The sequence below is a fragment of the Ipomoea triloba genome, chromosome 11 (assembly GCF_003576645.1).
Source record: "Ipomoea triloba cultivar NCNSP0323 chromosome 11, ASM357664v1".
Taxonomy (NCBI): Eukaryota; Viridiplantae; Streptophyta; class Magnoliopsida; order Solanales; family Convolvulaceae; genus Ipomoea; species Ipomoea triloba.
In genome coordinates this window covers 2,473,083-2,492,542 of record NC_044926.1, presented here as the reverse complement: position 1 = coordinate 2,492,542, position 19,460 = coordinate 2,473,083, and the positions used below count along the sequence as shown (strand labels likewise).

The window sequence follows — 19,460 nt, the reverse complement described above, 5'->3', positions numbered from 1 at the left end:
AACAAAAGCATGAATTTATTGCGACGTTCGACAACAATTTAAAAAGTGGTTAATACTTGTTAAGTTTTTTTTTCCAAGAGCAAATTTTTTTGTCAAAGGAAAATATTGAATTAAAAAACTGTTTAAAACTTTTGGGCATTTCAATGAATTTATGCTGAAAATTTTTCAAACGATCTCACTTTTTACCTTTTTACTATTTCACTTTTGACAATTTTTGTGCTGTCGGCCAATATGCTGTTACCTTTTGATAAAACGAATAACATCAATGACTCTCAACCATGCACTATTTTCTTTTTCCAAAATTTGATACGGAGTATCTTATATCATTGGAATGTGTGTTTGACGTTTTAAATCTAGAGAGCTCCATTTTCGTTAAACCAATCAAGCAGCTATCCTCTTCTTTTACTTCTGAATAAATAATTACTTGCATATTTTCTTCACTTTTAAGAGTTATCTTTTACTTTCTTCTATCCAAAGATGGCAAATCATGTTTCCTCCTCCTCTGCATTCACTAATCAACTTGTCTACCCTTCCTCAGATGCTTCAGAATATCCGTTTTGGGATGCACAATGTGAACAATTCCCATTGACTTATTTCAGTGCAAAAAATAATGATGAACCCTTGCTAAACATGGACTTTGATCCATTTTGGAACTTTGAACATAATCTGGAAAGTCTAATCGAGGCCACCGGTAAGCGACCTACTTTAATTTTGTACATTCACATGTGATGATTTAATATATATTTCTTATTGTCAATGTTGCAGCCTTGAATCCACTAGGTATGGATGAGGTTCTTCTTCCCTCTGCAAGTGTTATACCTATAGAATGGGATATCACCCCGACTTCGAACGCCGTAGCTGTTAACCAGGACACAAGTACTGGTACAAAGGAGAGCATGATAGAGCAAATAGTGCGTAGACAGTCCAAGAGGATGAAAAAAACTTTTCGTGATCCTTCAACAATAAGCAAGGCAATGTTTTCTACTTATTTCCATATGCCCATTTATAAAGCCGCTAAGGAACTAAGAGATGAGTACAGAATCTTGAAAAGAAGGTGTGAGGAATTAGGAATTGAGTACAGAATCTTGAAAAGAAGGTGTGAGGAATTAGGAATCTTCAGATGAATCTTGAAAAGAAGGTGTGAGGAATTAGGAATCTTCAGATGGCCCTTGAAAAGAAGGTGTGAGGAATTAGGAATCTTCAGATGGCCTCATCGACAATTAGTCAGCTTACAGAAATTATCCGAAAATGTTAAGGTAATTTTTGTTAGCTTACAGAAATTATCCGAAAATGTTAAGGTAATTTTTGTTATTACACTTTAACATCATTAAAATGTTAAGGTAATTTTTGTTATTACACTTTAACATCATTCGATCAGTATTAATCAACCGTTATACAGGAATTGGGTAGCATTGAAGATGACCCTAAACTGAGAGAAGTACTCAAAGAAATAAAAGATAGAAGAGAAATGATGCTAACAAATCCACATTTGAAATTGCATCCAGCCGAAATAAAGCTTAGAGATGCATGTACCAGAAAGAAAAGGCACAGAGAAATGATGAGTTTTATTTCTCCTTGTACCCTTCCTGCTCCTTAATTTGTGGTTGATCATATTCTTCCTTTAACTGTGGATCCACCTTCACGAGCGATGGAAGAAAATGAATCGTTTCAGCTTTTGCTTGATGGCTTCCAATAACATTTTTTTTATAATATCAATTCTCTAAGAAATTTTAATATTATCAATTTTGTAAAAAATACCATGCAAAATATATTGCCCAAATGCATGTATGAATGTATAATAATGCAAATATGTCTATATAAATGTATGAAAATTTTTTTTAATGCATATCTATCTTATCTTAATACCCAATTGTCATTTTTAAAGTAAACCCTAGCTCCAACGAACAAAGTGGTTTGCTCCCGAACTTGCGGTTTTAGATTTATCATATCCACTAAACAAAAATAAAATATGTTCTCAATTTACCAATCACATGCACCATATTCATCAAAAGTGACATAAGGACTTACAATATTTTATTGTCATAATAAGTTTAAATAAACATTTAATATTCAATTTACACATAAATTTATGTTGGTCCTTGCATTACGCGCAACGCCCAACATTGAGGTGCTTATGTGAGGTTGTGAGTTGTGACAAGCGCAATAGTTCTTTGTAAGATGTCACTAATCATACTAAATTTATCCAAAAAAAATAGAACTTTTACACACGAAGTTCAAAACTAACCTGGAATTCTAAAAGCATTTGGTTGATAGATCATTTGTTTGGTTTTCAGCCAAATATAGGAAATAAAGAGATGTTATGATTATAATTTACTTCAATTTTTTCAAATACTTAAAACTGTAGTTCATAAGGAAGAAGGTAAACATATACTTTACGTACATACCGCATCTATAGCTAAGGTTATCTCCTTCCATTTCTTAGTGGATGGTTTATACACCACCCTTGGTGGTTAATATGAATTCTCTATTTCTCAAGTTTTTAACATATCTATATCACTCTGATAATGGATATTATTCCTCACCTAATTTCATTCTTACCTCACCTTTTATGGTTATTTTTTTTTACATTTGAATTACTTGTTATTGAATTTTCAAGAGTTTGCTCTATTTCTCAAGTTTTTAACATATCTATATCACTCCGATAATGGATATTATTCCTCACCTAATTTCATTCTTACCTCACCTTTGATGGTTATTTTTTTTTACATTTGAATTACTTGTTATTGAATTTTCAAGAGTTTGCACTATAAAACAGGAAATATTTTCATTATTAAAATAATATTAAGTGCAGGAAAGCTACATTGTATCTTCATTCTTAGTTTTTGGGAGAGGATTACTAGAAACATAACATGAGCTCGCAAGAGGAGCATAGTAAGAAAGTTCCGTCAAATTTCGATACTTTCTCTTCTTAAAGTATGAAACTTCAAGTTTATTTCTTTCTATGCCTGATTGAAGATTAGGATCCTTTAACATTTGCTCCCTTTGATTTTCTAGCTCATTTATAATTTCTCTATGATCAGTATTCCCTTGGACATTTTTTGCTAATCGCTCCAAGGTACGCAACTTCTTATATGGCCATTGATTAATTCCAACCTTCTTACATATCTTCTTCAAAGAAGCTTCCTTAATCTTTAACTCTTTCACCGCTTGATTCATAGGCATATGGAAGTATTTAGAAACCATTTCGAAATTCCAAAGTCGTTTGGATGGTCTGCTATCATTCCCTATAACTACGGTTGAAATTTCTTCGACATTTACAACTTCAGTAGTTGCAACATCTGCAACAAATATATATATATTATGAATACAACTACAGATAAAGATGTTATATATATATATATTATGAATACAACTACAGATAAAGATGTTATTATTGTATATATTATGAATACAACTACAGATAAAGATGTTATTATTGTTCATTTTAAGAAAGTAAAATCCTTTACCAGCAATCAAATTCAATCGTTCTGCTTTAGGTTTGAAATCCCATAAGTCATCAAACTCTGTATAAAAAAAATGTGTTAATACATTAAATGTATAAGGGTATAAGTAATTACACGTTTTACCTTTACCAATCTCTGAGAATTGTTTTGCAAAGCCAATAGTTTTATTTGTAGGCATCAATGGAAGTGCCTCATACTGGTAATCCCAGATATAATGCTCTGAGTAATCACTACAAGGGCATTCAACCTGATTAGAAGAAGATGAAGAAAAGGCATAATGTGCCATTCTGCAGGTATATTACTTTAACAACGAAGAAGGAACATAGGATAATACAATCGATAGTTTAGAAAATGCAAGGTTGGAGGCAGTCATTTGCTTTATTTAATAAGGAAGGAATGGAGCATAACAACTGGCAATTTCAAATTATACGCGTATCCCGAGGATTCACATGCAACAACAAAAGTCAAAAGAACAGTTCACAAAACTTTTATAAATTTTTTTTGTTTTTTCAGTTTTTTTTGGTGGAATAGAACTATTATGAAAAATTTTGAGTTTTGCATAACTTTTTTTTAGATTAAGATTGACAAGAATTTATATGCATGTATAAGTCTTCATTTGAAATTGTTTATGTTTTAATGAATGCAACAATGTATTTTTTTTTACATTATATTAGCTATTTGTCCATTTATTTGAATCTAAAATAGTTGTAGCAAATAGCAGAAGTTTACATTCATTGTTGTACTCATGTTTGAAATCACAGATTTATGATTCAATTATAACATCATTTAAAATATGAAATATTGCAATGAGTATTTTAGAAATTACAATTTCATACTTTACATGATAATTGTTATGTGATAATTATTTTTGTGTCACAGTTTGCTCTATAATTATGTGAATCATCGGTAAAGTATTTTTCAGATAATAAATATGTGCTATAGGTCCTAAATGTTAGATTTTCCCACTAAACTCATTTTCGATATGTTTATCAAAATTATGGGATAAATATATAATTATGTCCAATTTGCTAAATACTATGTGAAAGAAATAAAGTATAAGCCAAAATATATAAACTGATGCATAATTTTAAGGGTTATGTACTTGATAGAACCAAACGATAAAAGTATGGAATATTGATTCAGACTATATTTTTATTCATCGTTATGCAAAAAATCAAGTACCTCATCTATTTGCTGAGGATTTAATTCTAGATTATCAAAAAATTGAGGAACATGTAATGAACTCTCAGGTTGGGTTACAGGAAGGTAATAAGAAGAAGAACGTTTACATTTATTGCATTTTTTCCTATACGAAATTTTACTATTAATAGTAACTCTAAGTTTATTAGTTGCCTTATCCAATTTCATTGTTGGATTATCAAACAACATTTTCTTCTTATTTTCCAAATCACTCTTTATCCTTTCAACCTCTGCTTCATCCTGAATATTCCCAAATTCCTACAAAAAGGAAATTGTTATCTCTCATTCAAAAATATCAATTACTAAGTTGATAAATAAACTGCAAATACCTGGATATTTTTTACCATCCTTTCCAAAGTCAAGAATTTCCGGTTAGGCCATTCGGAAATTCCTGATTTCCTACATACCCTCCTTAAAGTAGATGAGCTAATCAATAATTTCTTTGCAGCGTCAGCTTGTTGCAGATGTAAATACTGAAGCATCTCTTCTTTAGTTATTGTGTTGGGATTACGAAAGGAATTTTTAATCCTATTTTTCCCAAGTAAGACATCATTACTAATACTTCCTACAGCTATCCCAGAAGTGGCATTATTCTCCTCCATAAATGCAATATTATTCTGATTTTTAGCAACAACGTTCGTAGCTAGATCACCTTAATAAGAAGTTACCCATTAAAACAATATATATCATAAGAAGTAAAGTTTATGAAAAAGTGTAACACTTACCAACAACTTCGTTGAACTCTAATTGTAAATCCACTATATCTTGAACATAGGCTAAATCCATACTCATTTGAGATACATTAGTCCTCAATGGTGATATTTGAAAATCATTCCAAAATGAATGATCATCGGTTGAGTCATTTTTGTGAGGAAGAGAGGAAGTAGAATGACTTGCCATTATGAAAAATCATAAACAAAAAGATAAAACTAAGAAGAGAACTTATAATAAAAATGTTGAAAATATAAAAAAGATGTGAACAACAATTTAATAAACTAAAGAAAATATACCCCAAATGGAGCATCCTCATCAACCGACGGCTACTGTATATGGTAAAATGACATCTATTGTTCGAAAGGACAGCTACGTTGACAATTTGCACCACTGTTTTCAAAAAAATCTACTGTTTTATACAACTTCTGCACATTAAATTTTCTTGATTGGCACACCAATTTCCCTCGAAATAATCAAAAGTCTTCAATAGTCTCACATGATGTTTAATTAAACTGCTAAACTTTTATATAAATTAATGATTCGATTGGCATTAAAATCTTCTTAAGTGTAACTCACATTGTTTGTTGTTTTGTCTTTGTTCTTAGATGTATCACTTTATTAAACTTGTAACACTTTTTAGATATGGCAAATATTTAACTTTGTAATACACGGAATATAATATACCATAATGCTAAATAATCATTTACTCCATATGTTTATCTTGACAAAGACATATAAATTAAAGTTTAGACACATAAATGATTTATTACCATAAGATACCCACTCAAGGTAATAGCTAAAAATTGTTTATGTTTATAAATGTCTATTGTACTCATATATTTGCATCATTGAATGACAATAAATGATTGATAAATATTTGTCATCGTTATCACTTAAAATTATTACTTCCACTAACTATATTATCACTTAAATTAGGGATCCAATTACCACATTACCTATCATTAGTAATTATTGAAAATATGAAAAAAAAAAAAAAATAGTTAAAATCCACTAACTCCATTATCACCTTAAACAAGAGTGGTTGAGTGTCTTTTTGTAACTACTGAATAAAAAAAACATGAGTGGCTGAGTATATTTTTTTTGTAGTGCTTAAGACAAAAAAAAAAAAAAAAAATAGTTAAAATCCACTAACTCCATTATCCCCTTAAACAAGAGTGGTTGAGTGTCTTTTTGTAACTACTGAATAAAAAAAACATGAGTGGCTGAGTATATTTTTTTTGTAGTGCTTAAGACAAAAAAAAAAAAAAAAAATTGGTTGCTTTCCTGTTTCGTGATTGATGCTCAACCTTGTCCTTTGCTGAAAAAAAAAATAAAAGTTTATTGTTTTTTTGTGGAAAGGCGTCCAACCCTGTTACCTGTTTATTGTTTTTTTGTGGAAAGGCGTCCAACCCTGTTACCTGGTTAAGGATTTTTTGTGGAAAGGCGTCCAACCCTGTTACCTGGTTAAGGAAACAAAATGGACTACGATACTTGATTTTCTCTTATCTCTGCACCATCTGGTTTTGTTGATGTTTTCATGCTTTATAATGTAAGTTGTTTTACAATTAAATGTTATGAGTTGATTATAAAGCAAAATCTCATAACTCTCCATTTTCTTTGGTTTTTTCAGCTGGCCTTGTCCACCTCCACCAAAACTGTAAGCAACACCAGTTGAGCATTACTACCAATTCAACCAATTCTGATACTTGTTAACTCTAAACGACTTCCTAAACTGTAAGTATAAAATACATCATTATATTACTTTTTATTCTTTTATTCTTACTAATCATTAATTATAACTGGCAAATTTACAAACTTTCAAACTGTATATATAGACTTCATTATAGTTACTATAACTTCTGCGTTCTAAATTTTTAGGGTAAAAGCATTCACATAGTATCGTATACTTGTAATTGTTTCTAGCACTCATGGCTTCTATGAACATTCTCTTACGTTATATTTCTCCAACGAACACAACGGAATCGATACACGTCAAGTTCATACAAATGTTGTACCTCGTCGACACAAATTACTCTGAACCTGATTCTTTACAATACATCTTCCACGATGAAGAGATAATTCACTTGTAACATTGTGTTTTATTAAACTCTTTCTTATTGCATATAGATTCTGTTAAAGGTGTTAACTGCATTTACACAACAGGGCACCTTTATTAACATCCATATTCTGAATGACTGTGTTCGAAAGTATGCGAAAAAATTTAAAGAAGGCCGAGTTTATCGCATAAAAAAATTTGTGGTGACGACTAATGTGCACAAACACAAGACAACCAATCACAAGTACATGTTAAACTTGTCTTTGAGAACACTTGTCAGAGAATTAGATGCTGCGAATTTCCCCACTTTTACGTATCCATTAAGCGGTGAGCTATCTTTAACATAAAATTTCATTCTTATAACCTGACAATCCTACGTGAGTTACTTCTTCTTATTTAAATATCTTTTAGTAACACAAACTCGACCATTATTATGTAGTATCAACACAATTGAGCAAATGATTATGTTACTACATATTTTATTGTCAAACAAATAGAAGTTATTTATAATTAAATGCCTTAAACAATTTTGTTTCTATTTTCCCTGCTTACAGAGCCTCAAAGCACAAGTATGACTTCAACTAATGAAAAGACACTACAGGACTTAAGCAATGCTCTCATGCATATTGTCTCAATTAAAGATATCTACGAAAAAGGAAAAGTAAGTTGCATTGGGTTGAAAAATAGGACCACTTTATCATAATCTCGTGATATTTACATACAAATAGCGCACTCTAGAACATATTTTTTAATGTGTTAGCATGAATATAAATTTGATAAAACTTTGTTTATAATTGTAAGGCTGGTGAATTTTGGATTGGTGGAAAAATTGTTGCAGTNCCCCTCAACTGCCAAAAGAAATACAATCATTGGTTGGACTTGGCATGTTATTTATGGTTGAGGTGAAAAGGGAACAATTGGAAAACAGATACGCTCCCTTCTTCGTAACAAAGATAATAAATAATCAAACATTAGTCAGCCTTTACTGTCCTGATGTTATAAAAAAAAACAAAACAATTGGTATCTTGAGCCAGAAGGAGACATTAACTTGTTAGACGAGGTAGACTATTAGCACTACTTCTGTTTAGTTTGTTTAATATGCAAATTTGTTTACAAGCAAAAACTCAAACTATGTTAAATGCTTTTTCACGTGATTTAGGAATTTATCGAAGATGAATGAAACGAATCATTTGGAGATCATTTTGTACATGTTCGATTCGTACTTTTATATTTTTTATTATACATTGATGCAATTTGACACAACTTTTTTTTTATTGAGATGGACAAGAATTTAAATGCATGTATAAGTCTTCATTTCAAATTGTTTATGTTTTCTTTCGTGCAACACAACTAACTTTATTTAAAGAAATAAAAGCATTACATGTTAGTACATTTATTTGAATATGAGATATGAACAACTAAAAACACAAGTTTCTATGTTTGTTTTAGAAACTGTACGGAAAAAAAACCCAAAGTAGGACACTAACAATGATGTAGGAGAATGAACTACAATTTTAATAAACTTGTATATATAAATGCTACAACTCTATTTATTATCAATAAACTTGTATGTATGAATCTCCGTTTGACAAAAATAAACTAGCTCCTTATATTTATATCGTACATAACTATTGAAATAACACTCTTGACCTCTTAATTAAATTCAAATTTAAACAAAAAAAATTACAAAATAAATACCAAAGAATTTAAATTTTAACACATTTTTTAATATCATTGTATTTATTCGATCTTTGTTGGGCATTATAGCGCGTGCCACCGCTAGTTATAATAAAAAGTTTGAAGGTAAGTACCATAGTAATATTCTTTAGTACTTGTACTATTACATTCAATATTGCAAATTGGTATTTTATATTGATGAATTCAGTTCTGCAGATCTGTTTAGAATACTGTATAATTTATGAGGCAGATAATGAATGGGTTGAAACAGAAAGTCAAAAGGGCTGCTTGTTAACTTCATAAAGATAATCATTTCTTAAATTTGAACTCACAACTTATATCCTAAAGAGCTTTCAAAAAAAAAAAAAAAAACACTTATATCCTAAAGATCGGTCGATAGATGAGATAAATTATAATATGTGTATCAACTTGTCTACATATCTCCAAATACTTGCATATTAATACTCAAAATTTATAGTAGGATTTAAATAAACTTATTTTGAGTTGGTTAATATGATAGTTGAATTGTAAAAAGAGAATCATTTTATTGTATGGGGTGAAGGCATCACTACCAGAAGAAAAGTATGGGAAAGTTCTTGCTTTTCTATCTTGAACAACAATGTATGCATTTTAACCTCAACAATTTGAGTGGGTGGGTGGGTGGGGGTGAAGAAGGAAATATGAAAGTCCAAGTCAAAGTTTCAGATTTATTTTCCATGAGTATAACTTCACTGCGTATTCATTGTTAGGACTTTAGTGTTTATATTAGAGTAAATTAAGTCAAGCTCCTAAACATGAACAAAAGAAGAAAAAAGAATTAAGAAAGAGTTCATACAATTAAACTTGGACAATACCTCCCGAATCTCGAGCTAACAATTAGGCGATCAATGTTCGCAGATCGTTTAACAAACAAAAAGTAAAAGATTTTAAAAAGCTCTAACCATTTCTCTAATATCATTAGTAATGATATCAAAAGATGACATCAAGGACTAGTTTTAAATGTCGTTCACAACCTTCAATTCATGCAATATGTTTCAACCTGTACACCATCCATATTGAGTTTCTTCAGCCACTTTAATGCCTCCCCAACACCAATTGCTTCCTCTTCTCCTGGCTTAAAAACTCCATGCCATGATAATTGTCTAGCAGCCATGAAGGATCCATTGAAATCCCTTAAAACAAATGCAGGACTCTAGTTTTAGTATCCTTGTGTAGCTCATCTTCTTCTATGAATCAATCATATCATGTTAACGAATATAAGCTTTCTTACTTTGATGTCAAAATTGAGAAGTAGGGATTATAAAATGATCAACTTTATTGTTATATATAATACAATAGGAAGTAACTTTTTCTTAATAGGATGGTAAGGAAAAATTATAAATTTAATTTCATTGGCAAAGACTATCATAACAAAATACTAACGAAAAAGACTAAAAGAGACACCTCATAATAGTCAAATATCAAAGCTGATTGATTCTTAAAACTAAGGACAAAATTTTTACAAATATTATATTTGTGAAAAAAACTTAAATTAATTCGTGTACCAAACAATCCAATTAGATGCAAATAAACAAAGTTTATATTAAAATATAACTTAACATGAAATGTTAGGTAAGAAAATACATCATTCATATATGTTAAGAAATGATGATTACATTCTTATAAATAATTATCATTCTACCTACATTACTCTTTTTCTTATTTTTAATATATGGTCGGAAAATTAAACTTAATAACTTATACATATACAAATAACAACTAGACATATACAAAATCATATACATGTATTGTACATGCAAAAAGCACAATAAAAATAATCTTCATAGAGAAAATGATAGGATCAAACATATATCGTAAAAATGATATAATCGAACATATATATATAATCATAATTGATATCTTCATTTGACCACAAAGTCATTGACTCTGATCCCAACCTATATATATATAAAAAAAATGATTAATCATACAACATATTAAAATATACACCATATCTTTTTGAGACATTATAAAAGTTTTCAAACAACTTTTTTTTATATAGGAGTGAGGAAAAGGATGATTATGGTCGGTGAGAGGTCTATCCTGAAGGCTCATCTTTCATTGTCTTTCTTAATAGTTAATACAAATCTCTCTCACACATCCATGATTCTCGCTATAAAATAATACTAAAATTTATAAACAAATGAAAAATACGCACGTATACGTATATGTATACATTTATTTATACATGTGTACAGTAATCAACAACGTACAATGAATCCTTCTTCTACGCTTTGCAGTCGAAGCTAAGCAAACTACAAATACTTCTCCTCCGCTGGCGAAAATTCCAATTGATCTCTCTACAAAGACGCTCGCCCGCAATCTCTCAGAAATTTGTAGCTTCTTGATTCGAAATGGCATCTGGATCGTCTGGCCTGCCCAATAATTCTGCCTCTAGGGTGTTTGATTTCGCCTCCGATGATATCCTTTGCTCCTACGAAGACTACGGCAATCAGGAGAAGTCTGCCCGGAGCCACTCTGATCCCGCCGTTGGTTCCAATTCCGCCAAGGTAATCTCTCTATTTTTTATTTTTTTTTTTGTTTTTTGGGAGATTTTGTTGTTTTTATGCTATTTTTATGCTAGGGCTGTGGGATTAGTGGGTGAAGTTTGGGAATTTCCTGCTGGATTTTGCTGAAAATTGCTGCATTTGTGTGCTTTATGTTTCATATTTTTAGTTTTGGGATTGTATGAAGATGTTAGTTGTTTGGTTATATGCTTTGGCTCCTCGCAATCAAGGAGATGGAGAGGAAAATCGCTAGGAAATGACATAGAGTGTATAGTTTAGAGCAGGAAACACCAAAAGAATGTTTTTTTTTTTTTTTTAGCCGGAGGTTCATCAATATGCATATCCTAATGTAGTTTTGTGAAAGCAAGGCAGCAAAAAAGGGTGAGAAGTAAGACCTAGTATAATATGTTTGAGTTTCTCTATGTTGGATAGTTGGATACTTGGATAGTTCTATTTCAGGAAGACAGAGGAACATCAGCTGTTGTCAATAAAAACTAGGGATGCACTGAGTTAAAGGACCGGGTTAAGAAGATTTTGCAGTGTGAAGGGAGCTGCAACTGCATTTTGTGGGAGGAAAATGCTGGGGTGTGGTGTGACCTAGGCGAAAGGCCGTGGTTCATATTATGTACAGAGTCTGTTATGTATTCACTAACGGCGTAGAATAAAATGTGGGCATTATCCACATAGAATTCTGGCTAAGGAGTATTATTCCGTCTACTGGTCTGTTGTGTTTTCTTGGTTTTCTTTTCTAGCAAAGGTTCAATTAGAACCCCACTAACCATGATGCCTTACCGGATGCTTGAGATTCTGTCCATATTTTTTCTAAACATGTCATAATATAAACTATGACTATGAGCCTATTTTGTAAAGACAAGTTTTTGAAATTCCAGAAGTCATTCTATGATCAATATGTGCTTTCAGATACTTATTCAGATAAGTTATCTAGTTTATACTCTGCACCATACTGAATATTTTAATTCTACTAGAAATTATCATGAAGTGATTATGTTATGACATCTTGTTTATAATACTAAGCTTTATAATTGTGCTATTTACCTGTAAAATGATGCCAAATTGCCAATATCATCCAATGTTGAGTGTATTCTGTCATAGAAAGTTTCATGATGAGTGTTACAAGTGATAAACTCTAAAGAGATTGGATATGTAACATTGATTTCGCTTTTGCATTTGACAAATTGACTGCCCTCTTGAGGTATTTGTGGGATTGAGGGGTTAAAGATGTAGGAATTTGAGGGATCAAATTTAATCTGAGTTCCAAACTTTGTATTGAGCAGGAGTTCCATAAAAGCAGAATGACGAGATCATCTATGATGCCTACTCCAGCTTATATCCCCCCCGAAGATTCTTCATTTAATCAAGATGTTATTGATGCTGTTGAGAAGAGTATGAAGAAGTATTCGGACAACCTCATGCGTTTCCTTGAGGGGCTTAGTTCACGCCTATCTCAGTTGGAATTATATTGTTACAATCTTGATAAATCCATTGGAGAAATGCGTTCTGATTTGGTTCATGATCATGGAGAAACAGATTCCAAACTCAAATCTCTTGAGAAACATCTCCAGGAGGTGAGTTTTTAATCCTATATGCATATGAATATTTAATATCGTAGTCTTACCTCTTAGTGTATGTTGGAGATAACAACATATAACATTGATTGGCTTATCATAAAATGATAGAGTAATAGTTAGCAACCCTCCCCGCTTTTCACATAATTAGAAAAACAAAAAGAGAAAACCGTGTCAAACTTAAACATTGATTGGCTTGTTTTTTTCCTCCTTCCAAGGTCCACAGGTCTGTACAAATCCTGAGAGATAAGCAAGAACTTGCTGATGCTCAGAAGGAACTGGCGAAGCTTCAGCTTGCACAAAAAGAATCAGGTTCGGCTAACAATTCTCAGCAGAATGAGGAGAGAACGTCTCAACCTGTTTCTGATACCAAAAGGAGTGATAGCCCTTCTGAATTGCACGGGCAGCAACTGGCACTTGCATTGCCGCACCAAGTAGCACCACAAACTCCACATACTACCAGACCGATGGAGCAGCCACAACAGCCATCCGTCCCGCCAATTTCATCCCAAGTTATGACACAATCACAGGGATACTATCTGCCACCAACCCAGATGTCGTTGGCTCCAACTCAACTGTCTCAAGGTCAATACATGCCGTCTGACTCTCAGTACCGGACTCCCCAAATGCAAGAAGTTGCTAGGCTGCCACCACAGCCTGCGCAAACTCAACTAAACCAGACTACGCAGGTTCAATCGGGATTTCCATATCAGCAGCAGTGGGTGCCGCAGTTACCTCAGCAGACCCAACAACCACAGCCACAACAACCGTCTATGCAACCACAGGCTAGACCATCATCATCCGCTGTTTATCCCCCTTATCTGCCCAGTCAACCAAATCCTACTCCCGAGATGGTTCCAAATAACATGCCAATGCAAGTGCCTTTCTCTGGAATTCCTCAAACGGTTGCTAGCCGCCCTGAGGGAATGCCATATGGCAGTGGTGTTGCCAGCAGGCCAATTCAGCCGCAGGCACCCACTCAGCATCTCAAGCCTGCATTTGGTGCCCCCGGGGATGGCTACGGAGTCAGTGGACCACACCCATCGCTTGCACCGGGAAATGCTTATGTAATGTATGAAAGTGAAGGAGCAAGGGGTCATCCACCCCAACAACCTCTCTTCCCCCAAGGCGCTTATCCTCCATCCAGCTTCTCTCTTCCAAATCCACCACAGCCTGCCAACGCTAATGTAATGGTTCGTCCACCACAAGTCATGCGCAACCCTCCCTACAACGAGCTGGTCGAGAAACTGGCAAGCATGGGTTACAGGGTGGATCACATTCTTAACGTGATCCAGAGGATGGAGGAGAGCGGTCAGCCTGTTGATTTCAACGCCGTGCTTGATCGACTAAATGGACATTCCTCCGGAGGCTCTCAGAAAGGATGGTAAAGGTGAGTAACCATCTGAACCTATCTAGTTGTCTGGATTGGTTTCCCGCAGAGATTGAGGCACTTAATCGTCTTAGCCCATCATCGTCGTGATCTATCTATGCACGATGTGGGTTTACTATACATCGCACTAAATTAAATTCTATATGAATGTGATTGGAATTCGGTATATATTTGATCAAGAGATGCACAGTATTATTTTGTCTGTCATCTCTTTCCCAGCTTTCTTACATAGTTGTTTACATGGTTGTAATCTTAACTGCTGTATTTTTCTGCAATGCAGAAACCTTGTTGGATATCTATTGCATTTGACCTTTCTTTTGTCGCAGTGACCAAATTATGATTCGGAGTACTAAACTATGAATCCTGGTTTCGTTTCAAACAAAATTATCAGTATAAAACATGGGATTAAATTCGGATAAATTATGCCTATATAAGCACCTGTTGAATATGTCATTAATAGTGGTTGCGCTTATCAACTATAGACAGTCTAGGCTGATTTATTTTGTTCATAAAGGCAAAATTTCTTCTTTCTCAGGCCGATGAGATAGTGGTCGGGTAAATTACGATCATATACCAAAATCATCTACCTAACAAAATTTTCAGAAGAAAGAAGAAAAGCATAAAACTGGTTCAACCAAACGCGTACTTGTTGAATACCTGAAATCCATCCACAAGTAAATATGGAATGTAATTTACAGAAAATATCAGAAGTCCTGAAAAGGTGCGTCATGTTTGCGCGTGTTTGGTTTTCCTGAAAGCTGAAAGAGTAGGCCAACAACCCCTATCCGCCGTATAATTAATGGGTGGCATATTATGTCAAATCTCAAGAATGGCTAATTTTCAAAGTCAAGTAATCTTAATCTTAACTAAAGCATATTGTATTTAATATAATTGTAAATCTTATTTTACGATAAATATAACTCTATAAAATATATCGGACTGATACGCTAAGACCCAAAGTGTCAAAGAGAAAAATAGCGGCCTAAGTGACGGAATTCATACTTGAATAGAAATCAATGATGTAGGGTATAGGATTTGACACTAACATAAGGAATTAATACTCGATTTGGTCCTTTAAATATGATTTTACCACTTTAATCCTCAACTTTCAAACAGACTATTTAAAAATCTCATAAAAATCAGTGACTCTTATTAAGCAACTTAGTAAATAAGGTATTGCTATAATGCGTTTGAAATTTCAATTCATAGTAAGAAAGCAACGTTGCATCATGCATGTGTCTGTCATGGAGATTTTCAAATTGCGTGTTGAGTTTGATGGAATTTGTATTTAATGGATGGTTAAATGCACTTATCCACTAGGCCAAATGGTCATTTCCTCCTCCAGATATTATATACACAATACTAAAAAAGGGTCATTTTCCACAATCAAATAAATTATGTAGAAATAAGGGAAATGGAAAACTCGAATAAAAATCCTTTTTCTTTTGGAATAATTTAATGAACAATTCCATTCAAAAAATCAGTTTGTGTCATTAGACCACAAGATTATTGTCAAGTTATCACCTTATTAGTCTTACATTTTGTGAATTTTACAATAGTATTTGGAGAATTAGATACCACGATTGTGATAAAATTTAACTACAGAATCCTTTTTTTTTTTTTAAAGAATATCACATTATTGAGAATCAAATAAAGGCATGTATTGTTGTATCATATGAGATTTTTGAGTATATAACGTGAAATAAACGTACCATAATTGCTTTTGGTGTTCAAATTAAAATCCTTTTAAATTTGACAAAGTACTCGTAAACATTGAAATCACTGTATGAAAAACATTATTATACTTATTTTTAAAATATATTTTTCACTCTCTGTTGATGTGACACACACGGATTGAACTAAAAATCTAAGATTTTAATATTTTTTTTTTCTTTCATTTAATGAGATCAAAATATATGTGAAAGTAATATTATCTAAACCTAGTCTAAACATTTTTTATTTTTCCTTTACAAAATTCAAGAATTGGCATCATTCCTTCCATTATCATCATTGATATTTTTATAAATAGGATAAAATACTCATCATCATTAAGGGCACATCTAAGTGAAAGCAAGTGGAACACTTGCCCCCACTCTACTTTTGGAAATTTATTTTATGCTATTTATAGTTAATTCTTTCATACTAATAATAATAGTAAACTAACTTTTATAATAACATTTTCGAGTGAATTCATAAAATTTTAATAATTAATATATATTCTCACTTTGAATGGTTGTAGAATTTTTAACAACTCTGGCCTATTTTATTGGCCTAAAAAATGATTTAATTTTCTCATACACATTTTTTTTGGATTGATCAGATTTTTTCAGTGCGTTAGGACCTCATACGTTGAGACTAATCATATTCTTGTTTGTAGCAAAGGCGGATTCAGAAATTTTGCGAGTGAGACAAAAGATGAAAACAAAAGAGATAGTTTGAAAAATAAATAAGTTTGGACCCCTTAACATTTATTGGGTTAAGGACATAACTTACCATTTTAACTCACATCTTATTTACTTAGATTTGTATATTTTATTTATATCTAAACGTGTACTATACATATAGGAATAGGTAGGGGAGTGGGGGTAACTATCCCCATTACCCCACAGTAGATCTGTCACTGTCTGGTAGGACCTTAAAGACATATAGTTAAGTTGGAAGAGACTCTCGTTATCCCACATTCCATAAGTTCTCATACAAATATTTTTAAAATGATAAATACAATCTATGAATTATAAAAGGTGAATCTTTTAACTTTTTGGACAATTACTTTTTATTATAAAAATATAACTATTTTTAATGTTTAAACTTATAAAAATTAGTAATATTTTATAACATTGATAATAGTAAATATTATATTTTGTGTTAGTAAAGAAAGAAAACAAATGAGAAGACGGCAAGGGCGTTTGGCTATATTTATTTTAGAAGCAGCTTTAATTAAGCAAATTCTGTTGTTTAGTGACAGAGGATAAAAAAAAAAAAAAAAAAAAAAAAAATTTTTTTTAAAAAAAAAAAAAAAAAAAAAAAAGAGATTAAAGACCACAAGACTGCCAAAAATCAGGATTTCAGGATTAAAGTCTAAAGACAACAGTTTGTGCACTTTCCCTTTGTCCCCAACATATATATATTTTTCGAATACTTAGATGTTTGCCCCTGCATATAACATTCTTAAGCCTTAAGCAAATGAACCTTAACTGATGAGTCCAATATGACAAAAAGGTCTACATCGATCGAATCCATACTTCATAAGTTTTCTTCTAGCCGTGTAGATTAAGAAAATACGGAGTACATTTATAACTTCAACTCTTAAGCGGAGATCGATGAAGGATCAAGTCTAGTCCAACATTCTACCTCTTGAAAATATGGTGATGGTATATACATAAATAAAGTTGCTTATTCTTTGTGAGCAAGAGCAGTCACTTGATCCTAACATCAACAAATAATATAATGCTAGTAAAGTAAAAGTTATGAACTTATTTTGAATTAATTGACTAATTAGGTTTTTGAGTCATTTTCATTTTTGGTCCTATTGTTATTGGGGCATTGCCAATTTTAGTCCACTTCATTAATTTTTGTCACATTGTGGCCAGTCTTATTTAGTCCTTACCGCTTTTAGTCCACCGCTAAAATTTTCATCAAATGGCCGTCCTAAACAGGGGTATTTTTTGTCTTTTCATGCTTTGGTTATATCCTTGACTCTTTGCAGTGGTTTTCCTTACGCATTTTCATCCAATGAAGAGGTCCAGCGAAAGCCATGTGAGCCACATTACAAAGCCATGGCTTTCACGGACCTCTTTATTGGATGAAAATGTGTAAGGAAAACTACTGAAAAGGGTTAAGGAGATGATCAAAGCATGAAAAGACCAAAATACTCCTGTTTTGGACGGTTATTTGACAAAAATTTTAACGGTGGACTAAAAGTGACAAGGACTAAATAAGACTGGCCGCAAGGTGACAAAAATTAATGAAGTGGACTAAAATTGGCAATGCCCTAATAACAATAGGACCAGAAATGGAAATGACTCTAAAATTTTCAATTAACATATTATCTGTATGTAGTTAACATATTATGTACTTTTAATTTATTTATAAATACATAATATGTTAACTATAGACACACATAATCTAAATATTATTTTGGATTAAGATTTACATTCCGTATGAATTATACAAGTAGTATAATTTGTCGAAACTTATCTAATAATGTGAAAGTGAATGTTAAACGATAAGTTTATAAGTGACTTTTTTTTTTTCTTTTGAATTATTGCCCTCCATTTTTTGATGTAGTGTTGACTTGGTTTACGTGTATTTCATTGGGCGCCGTTTATGGCACTCCATTTGGAAGAAGACATATAAAATACGGAGTATATATTAGGGAGTAATTCAAATTGGAAAGCGACCTGCCGACCTTCATGTGCACCCATATTGCTGATTTGGTCATGTGTTACCCTTTGCACTAACCTCAATGGATCTTTTCGCTCCATCCCACAATTTTCAAGATAATATAATGGCCAGATGATGAAGTTGTCTTGTGAATTGTGATATCAATTAATAAAAGATTAAAAAAAGTAAATCAACAGATTAATAGGACATAATTGAACTCAAAATTTTGTAGTTGTCAAATTTATCATATTAACTAAGTATAGGTTGAAGATATATTTAGTCATAAACTCAATATCCTTATTTCTTTGTTTTAATTAGCACTATCAACTGCAAACTTTTGTTTTTCCTTCTTCTATCAAGATTTTTACACATAAATATTGTATAATTTAATGTAAATTACGACATATAATTGGTTCCACTATAATTTGATAAGAATATAAACTT

At 32.1% G+C, this 19,460-nt stretch overlaps 1 protein-coding gene across 1 annotated transcript; it reads left to right on the top strand.

The window, feature by feature from the left end:
- The first annotated feature begins 11,256 nt into the window (after positions 1-11,256).
- LOC115997083 (potassium/sodium hyperpolarization-activated cyclic nucleotide-gated channel 1-like) lies at positions 11,257-14,952 on the top strand. The gene is made up of 3 exons (XM_031236558.1): positions 11,257-11,660; positions 12,953-13,243; positions 13,462-14,952. Exons 1-3 carry the CDS (start codon positions 11,505-11,507, stop codon positions 14,629-14,631), a joined length of 1,617 nt encoding a protein of 538 aa, XP_031092418.1. The 5' UTR covers positions 11,257-11,504; the 3' UTR covers positions 14,632-14,952.
- The last annotated feature ends 4,508 nt before the right edge of the window (positions 14,953-19,460 follow it).